Here is a 23,177-nt window from a genome sequence, read left to right as displayed (position 1 = left end):
TTTCTTCACATGAACAGGGCAGACATGACTGTTCTGGTTCTGCTTTTTTAAGTATGATCACTGCAACTTCAGTTGAATATCTGTTTATCTGCAGCCAGAATTCTGATGGACCATCTAGTAAAGATTTCTCAGGAGGTTCTGTTAGCTTATCTCTGCTTTAAGAATGGCTCAGGATGGGCCTACTAACAGAAAATATTCCTTTTGGCAGAGGAACAGAATGTACTTTTGATTCCAAGTTTGTCTCAGGCAGGCATAGTGTAATAGCAGACTCACTCAGTCACAGGAGTTGAGTGTATTATTAGAGTGGTCGCCATATCCAGAAGTAAGATGTGGAAGATTTGCGGTACACCTCGATCAACTTGCTTGCTACTAGCAAGAATAACCAGCTTCCATATTATTGGGTAGCACTCTTGGGTCCAGCAGCTTAGGCAACAGATGCCCTTGTGGTAACCTAGGACTTCTCAAGCTGCAGTCATCTGTAAGCGCAACTAAGTGTAACTCCAATTGCTCCCCTCTGGCCATGGCAAACCTGGTTTCTTGGTCTTTTAGGTCTCTTAGTAAACCATCTAAGAATCTTACTGCCATGCCATGGGAGAAGTTACTTAGCCACACCTCTGCCATTACCATCAGAATCTACTGCTATTCCAGTTGCATGTGTGGAGGCTATTGAGCAGTGTCTCCTCATGAGAGGATATCAGGAGAATGCAGAAGTCATCTTCATTTGATGGAAATCCTTGATATGCTGACTCTTATTAGCCAGGAGGTGCTTAATTTTTATAGTTGATGTGGTTTGAGGGACAGATCCTCTCAAGGCTACTATTCCAATAGTAGCTGTTGTTGTGTTGTACTTTCAGATAGTGAGGAAGCTTTCTATTTCAGCAGTAAAAGGTCCTAGATCTGTTCTCTCAGGTCTTTAGTGGCAGAGTTTTTAACATGAGTGCTTCAGATTAGTTACTCATATGTACCAGTAGTATTTCTGATAGCATAGTTGCTTGTTTCGTCCTCAAGAAGTTACCCTTCCATGGTCTACCAGAGCTCCATGGTGTCCAGACTAATATCAGAGAATTCTCTTTTAACTGGTCTTGTAGCTGGATATTGTGTCATAATGATAAACACTATAACATGTGATGGAGTATAATGGACTCAGAGATAAGAGGGCATTTTCCGTTTTCTTCAGCAACGCTGAACCCAGTTTTCCAGCGTCAAAACCTGCAAGAGGGAGATGTGACTATTGTGCATGCGTGTCCACCATATTGTTTACAAACGGACTGGCACAGGACCAAGGAGCCAGTACTCTTTCTGGTCAAGTGGCAGGAAAGTTCACCAAAAGCCAGCACTCCTTATTGCAGCTTTTTATTCTCCGTTTTCACTAGCGAGGATCAAGGAAACATCGAGAATCAAAAGTTATGTGCTTATTTTTAAGTTCCAGTTAAAATTTTTAGTTTTAAACTGTGGAACGGGTATTTGTGTGTGAAAGCAGTAAACCAGTTTCTTGCGAACATATGGTCGGTACTTACAATTGCTAATTGTAATAAGCACGAATTGTTTTGAAGAATTTATCATTCTATTTAGAAGTTTTAACTAAAGACATGTTCCACAATGTATTATTAATTTAGATAATCCTTTCAAATAACGATGTCTACAATAGTCTAGGCAGTAGCCTACATCAGATTCGGTGAGAATAATTCAGACTATAATAGATGTTGTCTGTAGCCTATCACCTAGGATTACATATCCTTCAGGGTGAATTAAATAACCTGGATTAGGTAGTAACCTAAATTAAAGGAAGTAAGAACCTTTTAAGACATATCTAGTTATGGGCCTAGGCAGCAGTCTAGTTTACATCAGAGACCCTAGGATTAGATAAACAGGCTACAGACTTTTTCCTTTTGTATAGCCTATATACTTGAGCATGATCTAATTAATCCAGGACTAGGCAGTACCTTACATTTAGGTAAGTATTCAACTTTTTATGAAACATCCCATTATTGGACTAAATTGCCTAGACCATGTAACCTAGGACTAGATGAAATAATAACCTGCGCTGGATGAGATGGTAGCCTAGTTTTAAGGCTACATACTAAGGTATAATTGTGTTTTATGTAACCCATACCCTTAGGTGTGAATTAAATAACCTGGATTAGGCAGTAGCCTAGATCAGAGTAAGTCATAGCCTAGCTATAAGGTTACACATTAATGATTTACTGTTTTATATAGTAGACCAAATAGCCTAGGATTATATATAAACAACAACCTGAATTAGACAAAAAGAGTAATATAACTATAAGGTTACATATTAGTAAGTTTCTGTTTTTATATATCCTATGCATTTAAGAGTGATCTATAATAATCTGGACTAAGCAATACCCTATACTAGGCTAAGAAAGAACAAATAAGCCTAGGATTATATATCAACAGTACCTTAGGCTCAATAAAAAAAACAGTTTTTGCAACTCGGTAGTCTATCTGTAAGGCTGCATACTAGTAGGGTTTTATGTAGCCTACCTTAAAGGTGATTTAAATCTAGAACAGGCAGGAGCCTAACGAAATTAAGTAGGAACCGCTTTTTAAGGGAATATCCTACTATTAGCCTAAAAACAGCAGTGGCCGAATATCAGGCAAAAGGGTAGTCTTGGCCAGATAAAACAGAAAACCAGATTATAAGAGGGTTATTTTCTGTATAGTTTATAACCTTAAGTTTTAAATAAGCCTAGAATAGGCAGTGGCCTAGAATAGATTAAGCCAGACCCTCTAAGAAATCCTCTATTCTTAGCTTAACGTAGATTATACTAGAAGCATTAACCTAAGCCATGTAAAACAGTAGCTTGGGTTACTTAAACAATTTAGTTCATAGTAGGTTGTCTGAATGGCATGACAATTAGAATTAAAATTTCACATAGCCATTACAAAAGGACTAACATTGTATAAGTAATACAACCACATACAGGTGAGAAAACTAACCTAAACCTTAGAGGGTTCAAGTTAATATAGATATTCAATAAAATGTATTACAACTGCACACTTGTAATCAAGTTAACCTGTAATATAGAAACTATATGAGGAACTATAGCAGTATCCCTTATTAAAACCAATTAATACTAACTAGCTTCTAATAACAACTTGTTTTATATCACTACACGGCCGCCATTATGCAGTACTCACAGCTCAAGTGTTGCGTAGCAAATTGCTCTTTCGCTTTTTGCCAGTGGGTACATCCCATACCACCTGCCATGAGCATAGTCCTTGTAAAAAAACAAGGAAAGTTTGCTTGGTTGCCAGATATGTGCGAGATTTGTAGCACCGTATGCTCCTGGCAACAAGATTTAGGACAAAACAGCTAGTTTTAAGTTGTCTCGATGAGTCCTAGGGTTCAGTAGGGGTGAGGAAGGGGGAGATTATATCTTTCTGGCAGAACTCCAGCAGCAGATATTTAACCCTTTCTCAGAACAAGATCTATATTTGGGCCAAAACCCAGTAATATCAGTCCCCAGAACCTCCCAGGTTAACTCCACGGAGGAACTAGAGGAATCTTTACTTGGGGTTGACATTCTTACTAGGGAATATGAAGTGGACATTGCCACTGAAATGGCCCTGCTGAACCCAGAAGGATCAGGGACACAAATTTCAGATGATGGGAAAAACCTTCCAGAAGGAATTCTATTCTCCATGTAGCTATTGATGCTGAAGAGGATCTTTCCCCCAAAAAGGGATACTAGGATTCACCTAACTCTGACTGAAATGACATTTTTGGAGGGGTAGTAGCTTACCCAGGACTTCTGCCCCCTTGGTGAAGAGGCAGTTACAGTTCAGTTGTTGAAGCTCAGTCAGATTGCACAAGCTCCCCCAAAAGGGATACACAGTTTGCGGCATTTGATTAGTTTCATAAGGAAATTGAGTATCATCAAAGATGTCATGGCAATATATAAGGGACATGATGCATGATTCCGAAAAGGAAATTAAGTCAGTCATGTACGCCCCAAAGTGTAAAAGTACTGCATCCTGTGACCAAAAAGTGAGAGTGGATACAAATGCTGCCCAAACAAGGTCCAGTGTTAGAATTCCAACTAGAAACAACAAAATGGTCAGTTCGGAATACAAAATCCAGATCAAAACATAATAGGGGCTCCAGTACTCACCCCTGATGATACTGATAATCCTTGGCGAGATGCCTCAATGTGCACTTTCTGTCCCAATGGCAAGTATCTAATTTAGAGAAAAAGTATGATCGAAGTTGTACATGTAGAATTTAGAGACAGGGCAGCATTCTCCAATACAAATTGGCCCCTGGTACCACCTTCACCAGACATGGAGAAACCACTAACAGAAATGGTTCTCTTACCTGTGCCTATAGCATTAAAAGCTGTAGAAAACACCCTTTACCAGGTCAACGAAAATTGGATCTCTACTTCCATTTTCAATAAGACCCAAGTTGCTCACCAAGTAGCCCCAGCCTTCTGTCCCTTCTCTTTCAAAATTATTAATCATGTGAAGGAAGATTTTCAGAATTTTGTTGTGACAAAAAAAAAAGAGACAATGGCAAAACTAAAACCATTTGCCACAGTCATCCCAGTTTAGGGAAATTCCACCAAGGAATGGGCAATGCTACGACTCCCTTTTGAAAGGAAAAAGCTCCCTTTAGATATAGCTACACAGCAGTTTTGGACCCCCATGAGAAGAACCTTAGAGGGGACATCCTCAGCAGAATTTCATGCTAGGATCCACCTCCTTAGTATTATAACCTCTACCACCTTGCCAGAAGTTGCCACCAAAAGGCTTCCAGAAGATTCCAGAACAATTTTGCTGTTGTGGTCAAAAGTTTTATGAGAACCCTAAGGGAAGCACTCTATGATTTTCTAGAGTGGCACATAAAAGTGCGAATGGAAACAGTGGAGGGTTTCAGGAAGTCACTTCCCAATGTAACTTCATTATTACATTCTAACCCCTTCTGTAAGGACCTGTTTGAGGAGTCTGTTGTGGCTAAACTTAACAAGCAAGACCACCAACAGAACTGCATAGAGTGCGCTCTTCTGGGAAAAGGAGAATTCAGAAAGCAAAAAACCCAAAACTTCCCTTTACCCAACCCAAAAAGGCTCACTATGATCAAAAATCCTCTAAGCCTTCAGTCACCTCAAAAGTTTTCCTCAAAGACAGGTAGGTGGTCAGAAGGGACAACTCCCTATTAAGGGACAAAAACAGCAAGGAAATCCTTTTCACAAGGTCTGAAGACCCTCTTATATGGGAAAAGGAAAAGCAACACCTGGAATGCATACTAAGGGCAAAGGCAGAGGAAGAGGAGGATACCAATAGGAATCATATGGTCAGGGGTCGACTTCCATGACACCACGGGCAATGGAAGTCTTCCCCTTGGGGACAGCATTATTTTCAGATGGGCTTGGGTGGAAACAGTCTAATCCCTCCCTCTCCTTTAAAGGGGTTCTTCCAAAAACTAGACCCCTCTCTGGAAGATTACGTGCAGAAAGGCCCTGTTAATAGGAGCCATAGAGAGATGCATATATTCACCACCAAGCATGTCTCTTCAGTTATCCCAAAAAAGCCAATCAACATTGAACAGGCACATTGTTTGCCACAAGTTTCGGATAACTACCATTGTCCAGGTATGTTCAGTCATTCCAAAAGGGACTTGGACAGTCTCTATAGCTCTGAAAGATGCATACAGGTACGTTCCTATCGCCGTTCTCTTCCACCCCTTCCTAAGGTTCCAGGTAGGGAAAGATATGTACAGGTTCAAAGTCATGCCCTTGGGGCTAAAGATTGCCCCAAGAATTCTTGACAAAATTAGCAGTGGTAGTTATTGAAGAACTCAAACAAAAAGGAGTACAACTAATAGCCTACCTAGTCGAATGGTTGGTCTGGGGGCCCACAAGAAAAAGAGTGCTTGAAAAACCTAAGAGCAGTGGTCAACAGAATACAGTCAAACCCTTTGCCAGCAGAGTTCATTGGTTCTTTGCTTTGGTAAACTTATTTATCTCCTTAATAATTTCTGGAAATGGGCCCATCCCACCTAAAAAAAAAAAAGCTATTCTGACTTATTTGAAGTAATAATAACTTTATATTGAAACATAATTTTTAAAGATGAAGTATTTTTACATACAAACTCATTACTTTACTAAACATTGATTCTTCTCCCAACCCTCAGTGTGGCAGCTGGTTCAAAATATATGTATAGAATGACCATTTTCCACCACCAGGTGCACTGGGAACCTGGATGTATGCTCAGATAGGTGGAGAGAGGCACTCTTCAGCTGAGATGTTGCCCGAAGACAACTGCCACCACAGATTAAGCTCATGGAAATTATGTAATGGGTTTGTTTGAAAAAATATGTATATTAAAATTTAGATATTAAGAATTGATCAAAATTGAGTTAATGGGTACAAAATTTGTGTACATTACAGGTTTATATAGCCAAACAAAATAACACCCCCTTTGTAGTTTGGGGTTCGGGCAAACCTCTGAGACAGTTCATCTATTCTATTGATCTGGCAAAACTGATGTTATGGGTACTTCGTGAATACAATGAAATTGATCCAATTATTTTGTCAGGTAAGTGATCTATGAAAATGATTTGTATTGTTGTATACCTTTGAAAATTAACATCCTTGAAGTAAGGCCTAGTAGCAGAAAAATTATTCTTTATACAGATGAGTATGATATTCATTATTCAATAAAATTATGGCAATAATTTGACCATACAGTATATTCATTCATATAAAAGTGAAAAGGTAGCACAGCTAAACCATACTCTGTAAGGCTAGCTCAGTCAGTTGCTGTTTAGCAATTATGCTACATAGCATCCTGAGATTTTAGTTTACAACAGTTTTATATCTTGTTCAGTTTTTAAGAATACCTGAAGTTTATAATGTATGTGGCTTTACTTTCTATTAAAGCTTAAGATGCAAAATATTAATAATATTCAGGGACATTCCTGGGAATATTGATATACAACAATAAGTTACTACTCATTCATTAACTTGACTACTTTAACTTTAATCTGCTGATATGGGAAGGAGTCTTTGTGAATGTATAGTTTTTTTGTTTTTATGATACTTTTCCTCATTTCCTATATTAACTATGATGAATTTACACACTTCATTAAGAGTTCATTAAAAGGGGCTCTGAGTACTGTTTGGCAGATAACTTCCCTCTGAGGTTAGGATAGGCTGATGAAAAATGTAAATTTGACCTCTATGCAAGGTAAATTTCCAGCTTCTTTTAGGAAAAAGTAGTATCTGTGACGTCAGGAAATACATTACATAATTCTGACTGACTCAGACAGTCGGGAAATATCTTGGAAAAAGAACATTACTTTAAATCTTTGAGAAAATGGGTTTTGAACTAGGAAAAACCTATTTTTGGTAGTCGCTGTTAACCCTTAAACGCCGACTGGATGTATCATACGTCGACTAAAATTGTCTGTTGGGTGCCGAGTGGACGTACCGTACGTCGACTACAAAAATTTCAACCTTCAGTCAACTTTGACTCGACCGAAATGGTCGAAAAACGCAATTGTAAGCTAAAACTCTTACATTCTAGTAATATTCAATCATTTACCTTCATTTTGCAACAAATTGGAAGTCTCTAGCACAATATTTTGATTTATGGTGAATTTTTAAAAAAAACTTTTTCCTTACGCCCGCACGGTAACTCGGCCAAAAATTTCGGAAATTCTTTCGTCATTTTGTCGTAAGCTTTGCACTGTTTTATATTAGCCGTTACATAAAGTTTTATATATGAAAATGTGCGCAATTTCATGTAAAATACAGCAAAATACAACCCATGGTTGTAGCTTGTATCAGTTTGGAAATATTTTCATATAAACCACGATAACTGCCAAAATTTCAACCTTCGGTCAACTTTGACTCGACCGAAATGGTAAAAAAACGTAATTGTAAGCTAAAACTCTTACATTCTAGTAATATTCAATCATTTACCTTCATTTTGCAACAAATTGGAAGTCACTAGCACAATATTTCGATTTATGGTGAATTTTTTAAAAACTTTTTCCTTCCGTCCGCGCCAGAAATTCTTTCACACGTTGTCGTGAATGTTTGCACCGTTTATATTAGTCGTTACATAAAGTTTTATATATGGAAATGCGCAGTTTCATGTAGAATACAACAGAAAATAACTCATGGTTGTAGCTTTTATCAGTTTTGAAATATTTTCATATAAATCACGATAGCTGCCAAAATTTCAAGCTTAGGTCAACTTTAACTCGACCAAATGGTAAAAACGCAATTATAAGCTAAAACTCTTACATTCTAGTAATATTCAATCATGTACCTTCATTTTGCAACAAACTGGAAGTCTCTAGCACAATATTTCAATTTATGGTGAATTTCTGAAAAAAATTTTTTTTCCTTACGCTCTGCATGCTGTAACTCTGAGTAACATCTCAGAAATTCTTTCACACGCGTTGTCGTAATGTTTGCATCGTTTTACATTAGTCGTTACATAAACTTTTATATATGAAAATGTGCAATTTCATGTAGAATACAACAGAAAATAGCTCATGGTTGTAGCTTTTATCAGTTTTGAAATATTTTCACATAAATCACGATAAACTGCCAAAATTTCAACCTTCGGTCAACTTTAACTCGACCGAAATGGTAGAAAAACGCAATTGTAAGCTAAAACTCTTACATTCTAGTAATATTCAATCATTTACCTTCATTTTGCAATAAATTGGAAGTCTCTAGCACAATATTTTGATTTATGGTGAATTTTTGAAAAACATTTTCCTTATGTCCGCAAGGGTAACTCTGCCGAACATCTCAGAAATTCTTTTCATCACGTTGTTGTAATGTTTGCACGTTTTATATTAGTCGTTACATAAACTTTTATATATGAAAATGTGCGCAATTTCATGTACAATACAACAGAAAATAACTCATGGTTGTAGCTTTTATCAGTTTTGAAATATTTTCATATAAATCTTGATAAATAGAAAAAATTCGACTTTCAGTCAACTTTAACTCGACCGAAATGGTCGAAAACTGCAATTGTAAGCTAAAACACTTACAGTCTAGTAATATTCAATCAATTAGCTTCATTTTTCAACAAACAGGAAGTCTCTAGCACAATATTTCGATTTATGGTGAATTTTGAAAAAAAAAAAAAACATTTTTTACGTCCGAAAGTCATTTAATTCATGCATCATTTTGTGATAATATTTTCCTAGTGTTGCTTTGATCATTTTACAATTTGTTATATACCAAAATCATTGCAATTTAGTGTACAATACAAAGAAAAAAAAAATAACCCGTTAGCTTTAACCGTTTTGCTCACAGCGCGATTTGTATAAAATTATATATGAAAAATTTTTTTGCGCTGTCATATATTTCAGTATTTATATATTTATAGATATTTTTTTCATTTCTGATGGTTGCATACTAAACTTCAGGCAATGACAAAAAAAAAGGAGCCAAAATGAACTCTTAATCTTAAAAACTAAGCGTGCTGTGATTTTTGAAAAAACTTTTTCCGCTTGGGCGCTAACTCCCGAACGCCGCCGGCATACGGGAGACGTTTTTGTAAATAGAGGCTCGGCGTTTAAGGGTTAAGTCCTCAAGGAGTTAACCTCCATGGTGTGCCAGCACTCCAGGGTGACTAGGCTAGTATCAAAGAAATATTTTTTAGCCTGGTCTTGTAGCTGGGTATTGTGTCGTAATGAAAACATTGACACGTGATATAGTATAATCTACTCAAAGATAAGAGGGCATTTTCCCTTATCTTCAGTGAAGCTGAACCCAGTTTTTTCCTACATCAAAAATTGCAGGATGTGACCATTGTGCATGCACGTCTGCCATCTTGTTTAGACCGTGGCAGGCAAAAGAGTAGCTCCATTACTCTCTGCTGGTCAATGTAGGATGATCCTTTGTCCAAATCCCATGCCTTTTTGTCAGGGAAGTGGGAGAGTTATGAGGACTCTACAGCAATTACCGAAAATAGGTTTTTCTATGTCAAAACCTGTTTTTTGATAGCGTAGTTGCTTGTTTCATCCTCAAGGAGCTTTATAAAAAAAATTGACAGGTCTCAAAATTTTAATCCCAAAAACCCGAAGAAAAAACTAAAAACATTTCTGGTCCGAGGTCAAGCCACAAGTTTCAAGCCCCATTCTGTGTTCTAAAAAACCTTTTGGGTTTTGGTAACAAGAAACAAGAAGCTAAACAAGAACTTGCATTTTTAGGGTGAAGTTCTGTAGTGACTTACCTAAGTATGCTGGGTGTGGTTGCAGTCTTGTTGCAATTTCCCCAGCAATAGTCAGCATACTCACCTGTTAGGAAGACCCCTGGTTTTCTGCTGTAGAGCCTATGGGGTCAGGACTAACCATACCACCTACTGATATGCAGTGTAGATGAATTCATTTGAGCTCATGGCAGTGATATTTTAAGAACACTGTCTCTGATGCCCACCTTGTGCTTTCGGAGACTTCTTCGAAAGAGACATTTCTGATGAAGGCCAACGATGTATACTTACTTTCCTAATATCATGTGACCTTGGAAAGGAATGTGGGTTTGTCTCTTTAATGAGGGGCACTAAAATTATTCTTAGCCCTTGTAGAGAGAGTGGTTTATTCATGCTAGGGTGTAGGAAAATTGGACCTTCTGGGATGTTTGTCGTGACCTCTAGGTAAACCTCAAGTGCCTGAACTGGGCATAATGTTTTGTCTCCTAAATTGAGTTTTCCTATAAGAATGGGCCAAGGGACAATAATAATTGATTATCAGCAGTTTGTGCAATGTATCGTTCCCGTCTCAGAGAGCCCAGTTCACTAATACGGGCTCCTGATGCTAATGCAATCAGGAAGATCACCTTTTGTAGCATGTGAGTTGTGGTTGTATTGGGTCTGCTGAATTGAGGGGTAGATAGAAGTCTAAGTACCTTGTTCAGGGACCAAGTGATTGAAAGTCTTTTGGGAGTGGGTCTTTGTAGAGCAAAAGACCGCAGAAGATAAGTAACAACTATGCTGGAGTCAATACTGAATCCATAAAGCAAGGGTTCCTTTAATGCTGCCTTGTATGCCATGATTGTTGTAACCACAAGACGTTTTTCTCTTCAATGAGGTATATCAGAAAATTTAAAAGTGTTTCTATAGAAATCTCAACTGGGCTCTCAGTATGGATATAATCTAACCATACCTTACATACAGACTGGTATTGCAGATAGATGATGTCCATAATTTTTGCACTAGGTACCTAGCAATGTTGGGCGAGTAGTTTTCAGGGTAGGTAATGTTCAAAAAATCCATATGTGGAGGTCTTGGCTCAGAAAGGATAATGCATAAAAGATTTTCCCTCCTACTTTCTGGGATAGAACAGTGTATGATAGTGGAATTGATCTTTTCGTCGATTGTTGAAGTGATAGAAACCAATGCCTGTTTGGCCAGTTTGGGCTATTAAGTAAGCTGTTCCTTTGAAGGTTAGGAGTTTGCTCAAAACCTTCGGAATCTGGGACAATGGAGGAGAAAGATATATTGTCCTCTACTTGTTCCAGTCTTGTAGGAAGGTATCTCTTGCCATTGCTTGATTGTCCAAGTTCGGAGACACATACTTGGAGTTTGTGATTCTCGTATGTTGTGAACAGGTCCACTTGCGGTTGTGGAAGCATGTTGGCTATCGTTTGAAAGAGTGGTTGTCCAACATCCACTCTGTTGAGGCTGTCGTTTTCCTTGATAGAGAGTGCTATTAAATTTAGAGACCCTGTGAGGTGAATTGCAGACAGGTGCTACTTCTTTACTTGTGCCATCCGAAGGATGGCTAGCATTACAATGTTGAGAGGAGGTGAACGTTATCCCGATCTGTTGATGAAGGACATTGCAGCTGTGTTGTCTAGAACCAACAGAATATGTATCTCTTCTGGAGGTTTGAGTTTTTTGAGAGAGAAAAAGACAGCCATCAGTTCCAGGAAGTTGATATGACTTCCTCAGAGTAGCTGACCACCTCCCTGCCACCTGATGATCCTCCCAATGTCCTCCCCAACCTGTCAGCGAGGTGTCTGTGTGTATTGTCACTCTTACAGATGGAGGAGTCAGGGTGACCTGTTTCTCCAGAGATTCCTTCCGTGTCCAAGGCTGAAGTATCTCCCCAACTTTCGGATTCTTTTGGTGAGATCGGTCTCGCATCTTTTTTCTTGCATGCGATAGCCAAAGTTTGTTCATGTTTTTCAGTTGCAATCTGAGTATTGGATCTATTACAGATGCAAACTGCAGCAGATGCATCATGCGTTTTAATTGCCGTCTGGAAACTCTTGGCTGTGCTAGGAACCTTTTGAGGTTTTTCCTTATTCTGCTCGGAGTTTTGATGGGGGAGAGACAACAGGCCCTGAAGAGTATCCCAACACAGTCCCGGCCACTGAAAGCGTCTGCTGGGCATGAGGTGGGACTTTTTCCAATTTATTATAAAACCGTTTGACTGGAGTCTGTTGACCACTGCTCTTAGGTTTTCAAGCACTCTTTTCTTGTGGACCCCCAGTTTAACCAGTCGTCTAAGTAAGCTGTTAGTTGTACAGTATTCCTTCTTTCCTGAGTTCCTGGACTACTACTGTTGCTAATTTTGTAAAAATTCTTGGGGCAATGTTTATCCCAAAAGGCATGACTTTGAACCTGTATGTACCTTTCCCTATCCGGAACCCTAGGAAGGGGCGAAAGGGAGCGATAGTAGTGCCAGTATGTGTCTTTCAGATCTATAGAAACTGTCCAAGTCCTTTTTGGAATGACTGAATGTACTTGGGCAATGGTAGTCATCTGAAACTTTTGGCAAACAATGTACTTGTTCAAAGTTGATAGGTTGAGGATCACTCTTCCTTCGGAGGAATCCTTTTTGGGAACACTGAAGAGAACTGCTTGGTGGCGAATATACGCATGTATCTCTATGGCACCTTTCAACAGAGCCTTTTGCTTGTAATCTTCCAGAGAGGAGTTTGGTTCTTGAAAGAAGCCCTGTAAAGGCAGGGGAGGGGATGAGACCATTTCCACCCCAGCCCGTTGAGAACAATGCTGTGTCCCTAAGGAGAAGACTTCCGTTCCCTGTGGTGTCTTTGAAGCCGACCCCCGACTAAACAATTCCTTTTGATATCCCTCCTCTTCCTCTACCATTTCCCTTGATAGGCATTCCAGGCATTGGTTTTCCTTTTCCTTTGTAAGACTGTTTTTAGACCTTGTGAAAAGGATGTCCTTGCTGATGTGGCTGTTGCTGTCCTTTTGAAGGGGGTTTTGGAGGTGACTGCATACTTTTATGTTTTTTCATCAAAGCGAGTCTTTTTTGAATTGGGTAAAGGGAAATTTTGTGTTTTTGTTTCCTGAATTCTCCTTTTCCCAGAAGAGCGTACACTACAATTTTGTTGGCATGCTTGCTCATTGACTTGAGTTACAACAGAATCCTCAAACAGTGTAGGAGCCTTCCAATGTTTCCATTTGCGCTTTCAAGCGCCAGTCTAAAATGCCATAGAGTGCTTCCCATATAGTTCTCATAAGACTTTTAGCCACAACAGCAAAAAGTGCCCTGGAATTTTCTGGAAGCCTTTTGGTGAAAGCTTCTAGCAAGGTGGAAGAGGTTAAGATACTAAGGAAAAGAGTCCTAGCATGGAATTCTGACGAAGCTGTCTCATCTGATATTCTTCTCATATGGGTCCCAAATTGCTGAGTAGCAACATCCAAGGGGAGCTTTTTCCTTTCAAAAGGGAATTGAAGTGTTGCCCATTCCTTGGTGGAATTTTTCGAAACCAGGAGGACTGTGGCAAATGGTTTTAGTTCTGCCATTGCCTCCCATTTTCTAGTTACTACAGAAGGCTGGGGGCACTTGGTGAGCAAGTTGAGTTTTATTCATAATGGGAGTATAGATCCACCTACTGTTGACCTGGTAAAGGGCGTCGTCTATAGCTTTTAATGCTGTATTCCCACATAAGAGAACTGTTTCCTTTTGAGGTTTCTCCATGTCTTGCAAAGGTGGTATCAGAGGCCATTCTGTATTAGAGAATGCTGCCCTGTCTCTAAACTCCACATGTACAACTTGGGTCATGGTTTTTCTCTCATTAATTAGATACTTACCGTCATGAGAGAAAGTACACATTGAAGCATCTCGCCAAGGATTATCAGTATCATCAGGGGAGAATGCTGGAGCTCTTGTTATGTTTTGACCTGAAGCTTTGTATTCCGAACTGGCCGTTTTGTTGGCTCCAGTTGGAATTCTAACCTTGGACCTTATTTGGTCAGTTTGTTTCCACTTTCCCTTTTCAGTTGCAGGATGCAATACTTTTACACTTTGGAGTGAACTTCACCGACTTGATTTCTCTAATTTCCTGTTCGGAATCATGCAATATGTCCATTATATACAGAAATACCCTGAACTTGCGTGATTTGAGTTGCGCGAATTCACAGACACAAACTTTTCATTGGAACTGAACAAATTGTCATACACAAGTTTTTCACAGACACGCGAAAATTTGCGAATACTGAGAAACCCTGCAAAAGTGTTTATGTTTAATTTTTTTATGTAAATTATGTTTTCAATCTTTTATGTGTAAATTAAATAACATTAAATAATAAAAGTAATAATCTCTCTCTCTCTCTCGCACTCTTTTACAGAGATGAGAGAATTTTTATGGTACATATATACAGGCAGTCCCCGGTGATCTGGTTTTACAGCGCTTGTCTAGCGTCGATGATAACCGGATTTTCGACAGTGATTCCTGGTTATCAGCGCCGATCCACAGTTATTGGCGCTGATCCCTGGTTATGGCGGCGCCGATCATAACCGGATATCAGCGCTGATAACCAGGGATCGGTGCTACTATCGCTGATTTTCGGTTAGCGGCGATTTTCGGTTATCGTCACGCTGTCGGGAACGGAACCCCTCCAATAACCAGGGACTGCATGTATGTTTATTTGTTTTGTATGATAAATAAACTTTTTACCTAATAATAAGTACTAACTTTCAAATATTAATAAGATTAGATAATAATACAGGTTGTCCATCACTAATCCGGCACAAATTTCGGCTAGAGTAATTTCTGATGTTTACGCTGACTCGCTCGCCAGCCGCTTCGATTTGGTGGCGCAGTGTGCTGCATCAACAAACTGGTAGCCTAGCCTACAAGCCTACCATATACTGAACTCTATTCACATATATTAACAGTATTATACAAACATCAACATAACGAATGTGCATCTTTTTCATGTGATCTTTTAAAAAGTTATGCTTTACTACATTGTATCCAATTACTTATATTCTCATATTGCTTTTGTATTATAAATTGCGACCAGTGTTTTGTTTTGGGAATCGATATCGCAGTGTTTATTTCGCCGCATTTAACTAAGTTCAGAGCACTTTTCTTGCTTCTACTTAGCGTTAATGAATATAGATACTTTATTTATTTCAGACAAGGATATTTTTCTTATACGAAGTGTTTTTAAGTCGAAATACAACTTAAATAAGTCTCGTTGTGAAATTAATTTAGCTATTTTTATCGTTAATATATAACGTTCGCGGGAATCACGGCTGGCCGTTTTAGGGGCATGTTTTTGTGTAAAAAAAAAATCAAGATTCCGTTCACTGTTTTCTCTTGATTTCATCATAATATGAGCTTTACGTATTTATCTTTTATCGCCGTGAACACAGCAGTAATTTGTATTCTTTCATGCCCAGTAGTTTTGATTAAAATACGTTCTCTCCAATTTTATTTACGGTCGAGTTTCATCCATGTTGCCGATGTATGATAATTTATAGTTATTAGCAGCTTGAACATTGTTTTCTCAGCTTCAGCTACAACTTGCAGCTTAAAGTTCTGTAGCTGTATATTTCCTTGCCGATCTTTTCTCCAAAGCGAATAAGGGTATAGTGAAAAAAATATATGTCCTATTGTACAGTACTTAACATCATTTGTAACATAACTACGGTAACTGTTTGACCGTACGATGGTTGAAATGCTGAAATACAAGCAAAACAGTTGTTATCCGATACGATTATTAGCAAAACAACAGTTTCCCATTTGGTTGTTTATGGTTGTACGCATTTACGCAAGAGTGTAACGTTACTAACAATACTTTTATCATTTCTTTTACTTTTTAACTAGCAGATGGAATAAAGAGATGGAGGAAAAGAAGTTGGTCTATTGTGTTGGTCTCTCTCGCTGCCTCGCACAAAGCCAGATGTGAAATCTAAAAATATTTCCTAAAAATACTTTCAGATCGATATTAATTGCTAACCCCATCGTGAAACTCGAAATATCGAAGTCAATTATCATAACTCGAGCACTACCTGTATTTGATAAGTGTCTTTTCTTTATTAACCAACTTGTACTGATTTATGGGATATTTTAATTCTAAGATGAGGTGCTTAGCTACTGGGTTTCGTGTATTCTAGTCTAATAAATTGCTAATCCGGCACCCTCCAGGTCCCAATGATGCCGGATTAGTGATGGACAACCTGTAATAACAATCATACGAAAGAAGACCCTCTTTGAGGCAAGTTTTCTTGAATAAAATGGCCACATTGATTTTATACCGAGTTTTCTCAATTCTTCTAATACCTGTAATTTGCTTTTCCTGCACATCAGTATTAGTCAGTAATTGTCCAATGTTCATATTTCAATGGATGAAAAGCATATTTCTTACAGGAGAAATTATTTTAAAGCATTACAGCAGGTTATTGAAACCTGGGATGTAAATCCGTAGAGTTTCCTGGTGATATTTTCGATGGTTTTTCTTCTTTTTTCTTTTTCTGATGTCTGTCTGGTATTTTCAGTGTTTTTTCTGTCGACAGTTTCGACCAGCTTGATGGTCATCTTCTGGACGTTGGGATGAGTCTGGAGACACAGCGCTCGTGGTGATATATACAGGGGGTCTCAGATCAGGTCGATTTTTCATTGGCTGCCCGAGGCGATTTTCTTTGGGCGAAGTCTCCTCTTGCGCAGTGATGGTTGTATATGCACTCTTGCATGCGTGCGCTGGAGTGCACGTTAATGAATATATTGTTTGGGGGGTTGCTGCCCACAGATGGACGTTCCTGATTGGTTCGCTCATCCGGGGTGCCAGTAGGTGCCGCCCTTCGCGCCGATGTTGGGAGGAGGAAGGTCTCCTGTGTAGTATTGAGACTCGGCTTCTCTCTCCCGATGTGTAGGGCTTCCAAGAGACGTAGATGGTCATTCTCTTGATCTATTATCTCGATGTTGGGGATAATGTCATTCCTTTTTATTCTCAGGTTATAAGCAGTCCTGGCATGATTAAATATGGCACCCTCCTGGGCATGACAGGAGATTCTCTTGGAGAAGCGCATGGTAGTCCTACCGATGTAAGAGCCGAGGCATTCTTGGACGAGGCATTTGTATTGGTAGACTACGTTGGTTTTCTTCAAGGGATCCTGCTTGAGGGGGGTGCTGGGTTATTTCTCATCACCAGGCAGCTGGTTTTCTTATTCCTGTAGAATATGATGAGTTTATTTTCGTATCGGGATCAGATGGGCTGATGTTACCTTCAATGATAGTCCTGAGGGCGCGTTCGTCGTCTTTATATCCTTTATGGAATTTTCCTTGGTAAAAAAGTTTGATGTCATCAGAGGTGTCAGGGCGAGTTTCCTGATGGTACCATCTGTTCTCGGCTCCTCTGATGCACTTGTTCACCTCCCGATTTGTGTGTCCATTATCGATGAGGATCTGGGCAGCACGTTCCAGCTCTCCATGGGTGTCAGTCCAGGAGGAGCAGTGCGAGAGAGCTCTTCTGACGAAGGCGCTGATGGCAGATTGCTTATATCTCTCGGGGCACTCACTCTCTCCATTTAGACACATGCCCAGGTTCATAGGTTTCGTATACACCTTCGTGAATAATAATAATAACAATAACAATTCCTACTTAATCTGGTTATGCCCAGGTTCATAGGTTTCGTATACACCTTCGTGAATAATAATAATAATAACAACAATAACAATTTCTACTTAATCTGGTTATGCTGTTGCCTGTTTTAGGTTTATATCACCTGTAAGGGTATAGGCTTCATAAGACCTTAGCAGTGTTATGTATCCTAGAATACTGTTTATATGTACTCCTAGGCTTATTTATTCTTTTTCAGCCTAGTACAGGGTATTACCTAATCCAGATTTTTATAGATCATACTTAAATGTATAGGCTATATAAAACCAGCAACTTACTAATAAGTAAACTTGTCATTAAGCTACTATTTTTGTCTAACCCAGGTTGTTGTTTGTATCCAATCCAAGGTTATTTGGTCTACTATATAAAATAATAACCCAATAATGTATAATCTTATAGCCAAGCTATCACTTACTCTAATCTAGGATACTGCCTAATCCGGATTATTTAATTCACAATTAAGGGTATGGTTATGTAAAACACATTGCCCTAGTACATAGACTCATCTGGCACAGGGTACTATTTTCATCTAGTCCTAGATTACATGGTCTAGGAAAATGATTTAGCCCAATAATGGGATGTTTTGTAAAAGTTTTTTGCTTAACCTAATACAGTATAAGATACTGCCTAGTCCTGGATTATTTTAGATCATGCTTAAGTATACAGGCTATATGAAGGGAAAATTTTTGTAGCCTGTTTATCAAATTCTAGGGTCCTTGGTGTAAACTAGGCTGCTGCCTAGGACCATAAAAGAATATGTCTTAAAAGGTTCTTACTTACCTTAATTTGGGTTACTACCTAATCCAGGTTAATTAAATCATCTTTAGGATAATAATCCTAGGTTATAAGCTACAGACAACATCTACTGTAGGTAAATTACTGACACTGAATTTGTTAGGCTACCATCTCATGTAGGCTACTGCCTACGCTATTGTAGACATTGTTATCTAAAAGGATTATCTAAATTGATAATAAATTGTGGAGCATTTCATTAGTTAAAACTTCTAAATAGAATGATCAAAAATTCAAATTTTGGAGGGCTTTCACAAATAACAGAGATCGTGAGAGAGCACTGACCATGTGCTCGGAAAACAAGGTCCGGTTGCCGGCTTCCATACACTAAAACATTTGTTCCACAGTTTAAACTAACAATTTTTAACTGGAGCTTAAAAATAAGCACTTAACTTTCAAGTTTAGATGTTTCCATGATTCTTGCTGATGAAAAAATTTGAAATCAAAGCGATTTTGTGAGGAGCACTGAAACGTCATGTACACAGTTTAAACTAGAAGGAAATGGAGCTGGTCCTTTGCCTGCCCTGGTCATAAACTAGATGGCAGACGTGCCTGAGCAAAAGTCACTTCTTGCAATTTTTGACATAGGAAAAACTGGGTTCAGCTCTGCTGAAGATAAGGGAAAATGCCCTCTTACCTTTGAGTCCATTGTACTCTATCACGTGTCATAGTGCTTTCCTTACAACACAAAACCCAGCTACAAGACCAGGCTAAAAAAAATTTTTCTTTGATGGAGTGCTGCACACCACGGGGGGTAACTCCTTGAGGATGAAACAAGCTTTTAAGTGAAATTAAAAATAAATAGAACTTCAATAATACTTTAAGTTTAGTTTTCGGAACTTATGCTGATATTTACAAAATTAATGTATACAGTACTTTGTATATAAATCACAAACATAAGGGAACATTGCTGAGTCTACTTTTTTTCTTTATTGGCATTGCAACAGAAAATGGTCCTTTATTGGCATTGCAACAAAAGAAAATGACTCTCATAATAATACAGTACTTTGATGGTATAAAAATTGCAACAATTCAATATAATATAATTGGTAAGGTTTGTGCTGTTATTTGCTTTTTCCTAGTGCAAAAAAGATGGTCAGTAATTATCATACTCAGATTGATGAGCTGATGTCATGCTATACCTCGACTTCATGATTCAGTGTGGACTGGTAACATGGTATATAATTTGAATATTTGACAGTATTTGTTGTTGCCTTCAGTATCTGTTTTTTGTGGAGCACTTGAGAAATGCAGCAGGTGATGCAACAAGAAAACTTGATATTAATTAAAAGACCTCTGATTACTGTAATATGTGGTGGTAGTATTAATGCCATGTGCTTCAAGTATAATGTTTTATCATTGCTGGAATGCCTCACTCTGGTTTGTATTTGTGCAGCATCCTTAGATTAAGTCTTCGGAATGGTGGTAATGTAAAACAGTGTTTAGTGCTAATCTTTGATTAGCATCTGTGCCTTTGGAAAATGTGTGTAGTATTGCTATTCATTTTGCTGAGTTTCAGCATCCATATTCTGTTGGGATGCCACAGTGTCACACTGCCCGAATCAGAGGTTTTTATACCTTTTACTGCTATGAGGCAGTCATCCTGTCTGTGTTAGAGATGGTGATGTTCATGATTTTAAGAAAGACAACCTAACTATTTTCAACTTTTTTTTTTTTATTTCTTTATCTTGCCTTGATTATTTTTATATTTATTTCTTTTTTATACTTATCTGGTTTGCAGTTTTGTTGCTCTTGTTATCTCATGTTTTATTTCTTTATTAACAATACAATTTTAGGTAAGAATGTTGTATGTACCATTTCAACCTTATAAATAATTTTTTTCTTTTGTCACTGATAGTTGGTGAGGAAGACGAGGTTTCTATAAAGGAGGCAGCTGAAATGGTAGTTGAGGCATACAACTTTAAGGGAGAAGTTATATTTGATACTTCAAGAGCTGATGGGCAATTCAAGAAGACGGCTAGCAATGCTAAATTAAGAAAGTATTTACCCGATTTTCAGTTTACTGATATTCGTAAAGGCATTAAAGAATCTGTTGATTGGTTTGTTGCAAACTACGACACAGCAAGGAAATAATTAAGGCATTTCTTGGGTGAGTTTTGGTTTCTGAAGTACTTGTGTTCTTTACTTAATACCAGTAGATATAAAAACTAAGGTATTGAGAGTGGTTGATGTATTGTCACTGATTTAGATTTAAGTGGTACACTTTATTTGATAAATGCTAGATTCTACAGATATAAAGATTGGTGGCAATTTTTTTTTTTTTTTTTATGAAAATGAAAATGAGTGTTTTATAGTTTTCATGTTATTGCTTTAGATGAGATGTTTCAGTATATCTTATAGCTGTAGCAGTTTTATATATTGTTGAAAAGCCTAAGATACAGTGGACGAGTGTTTGGTCTCAAATATTTATTCTTTTTAATTTTATATAAGATATTCTTTTGTATTGCACTTCACTCACATGAAGTAGTTGACCCCTCAGTATTTTGTATAAAGCAGTTTCTCAAAAGCAATTGATCAGTGTATATGAAGGTCTGTATAGGGAAAAATGTTATATATATATTTGTATTTATCATGTTAACAGTTACCTAAATGAAGTTCTTGACAGTGACCAAGTCTAATGTTTACTAGCATTTTGAAGGAATGGATTTGATGCAGCATTACCCAGGTCATAATTTGCAGATTTCACCTGCACTGTATATGTTTTCACTAATAGAATTATTAACTTGCTGCAACTACAGTGTTAACTATGTGTACCTCTTTCTATATCTAAACAAATTTGCTTAGTCCAGAAAGCAGAATGCATCTTGGAATGAAAATTTGAAGTTTCTTGAGTAAAGACAACATAAATTTTCATTGTCCAGTATGCTATTTTGGGTTATGTGCAATTTGGAGGATTATGTATACTGTACTTGTATGGGAGTTTTTAATAAAGTTATTTTCCTTATGTAAAGATTTTATTAATATATTTTCCACCTTAGAATACCAGATTCAGATTCCAAAACCCTTGCCATCATCAGGTATATCAAAGCCCTATTACCTATATATACTGTAGATCTGTAACTGTTTTAAATAAGAGTAGATAAGATTTTTCCCCGTAGGCAATTCTGGTTTTCTTTCCCTGTTCTGTCATGATTAACCTTTACCAACATCCCAGGAGGCAAAGATGATTGAACACATACTGAATAGGGTGTTGTGTTGATGTTTTGAGTAGAATTTCTAATTAAGATATAGACATGTCAGGTAAGAGCCTAGAAGTGTTTAAAAATGCAAGATGCTATGATATATGCAGGAAAGAATATACCAATGAAATATGTCAAGTGAAACATTTAAATTTTACTGAAAATGATAACTATGCTGGGGCTTTAAGTCATATAATTTTAAACTTGTCAATGAACCTAATTGCTAAGAGTTAAAGTCTGTAATATGTCATACAACTTATCCCTCATATTAAAGGAAGATTCCCAGAATTTAAATTCCAAGTGCTTAAGAAAGATGTTAACAAGTATTATCATGCTCCAGTAGGCTGCATCAAGTTTGTAGATGGCATGAATATGAGGTAGTCTTTCTAGTCTTGCATATAATCACGTTGAAAACGAGGCTCTCTTTCAAACATTAAGAATACAGTATTAGCTAAATATCCTAAACAAGGTAAGAAATTATCCCTAACTACTGTACAGGAAAGCAATTTTATCTTCATGATTATAAAACAGGATATGAGATTTTAAAGAAAGATATCCTTCCCTAGCCTGAGTTCATTAATAACCTGACAAACTGGTGATATTTCACTAAAAGATTATAATCATGTGAAGATGATATGGGAAGCTTCCAGATGTAAAACCTGCTGGACTGCATTTTCATGCAGTGTATTTACATCTAGATGATGGCATGCTATATGATACTTACCGTAATTGTCTTGGAAAGAAGCTTTGTACTTGAAGTTCAGAATTGACCGTCTTTACTTTCTCACCTCCGCCTTTCTTTCCATGCCTGCATTTTTATATAAAACTCTCACTAAACTTCTGCTTATTTCTGATGGCAAAATCTATTAGTTAGTTGCAAGAATTAATTGCTTTCAGTTTTTGTAGTATAGTTGGTGAACACACATTTCCAAAATCCATCTGTTAACTCCAACTAGTATTTTTGAGGATAAAAGCACTTATGAGGTTGGCAGCCTCAGATAGCAATAATTGTATAAATCATCAGCCTGTTTACTGCAGAATTTGACATATAAGTTTAATTCTTTCTGTGTCCAAGCTCGTAGATCAAATCGAATTTCCCCATTAAAATGAATGGAAATACTATTAATTCATTCAGCCGCAGACATACCAATTTCTTTTGTTATGTTTTTAAAAAATATGTAATTTATAAATAACAAATAATGCATAAAAAATAATAATCCATAATAAAAGTGAATGTAAAGAAATAAAACTGGTTTTATCAAGTGTGCTTTACCTTCAAGATCATATGAAGATGCTGGCGGAGG

At 37.6% G+C, this 23,177-nt stretch overlaps 1 protein-coding gene across 6 annotated transcripts in view; it reads left to right on the top strand.

Annotated features, from left to right (window-relative positions):
• Gmer (GDP-L-fucose synthase-like protein) overlaps window positions 1-21,638 on the top strand; it is a 59,927-nt gene extending 38,289 nt beyond the window's left edge. For all 6 annotated transcript variants that reach the window (XM_067111233.1, XM_067111232.1, XM_067111235.1 and 3 more), the window contains exons 6-7: window positions 6,415-6,562; window positions 20,532-21,638. In XM_067111233.1, coding sequence (XP_066967334.1) covers window positions 6,415-6,562; window positions 20,532-20,767 — 384 coding nt within the window. In that variant the 3' untranslated portion in view covers window positions 20,768-21,638. The remainder of the gene's footprint in view (window positions 1-6,414; window positions 6,563-20,531) is intronic.
• The last annotated feature ends 1,539 nt before the right edge of the window (window positions 21,639-23,177 follow it).

This window comes from Macrobrachium rosenbergii, chromosome 11, assembly GCF_040412425.1.
Source record: "Macrobrachium rosenbergii isolate ZJJX-2024 chromosome 11, ASM4041242v1, whole genome shotgun sequence".
Taxonomy (NCBI): domain Eukaryota; kingdom Metazoa; phylum Arthropoda; class Malacostraca; order Decapoda; family Palaemonidae; genus Macrobrachium; species Macrobrachium rosenbergii.
Note: the sequence above shows the minus strand (reverse complement) of the source record. Positions and strands in the feature narration are given on the sequence as shown.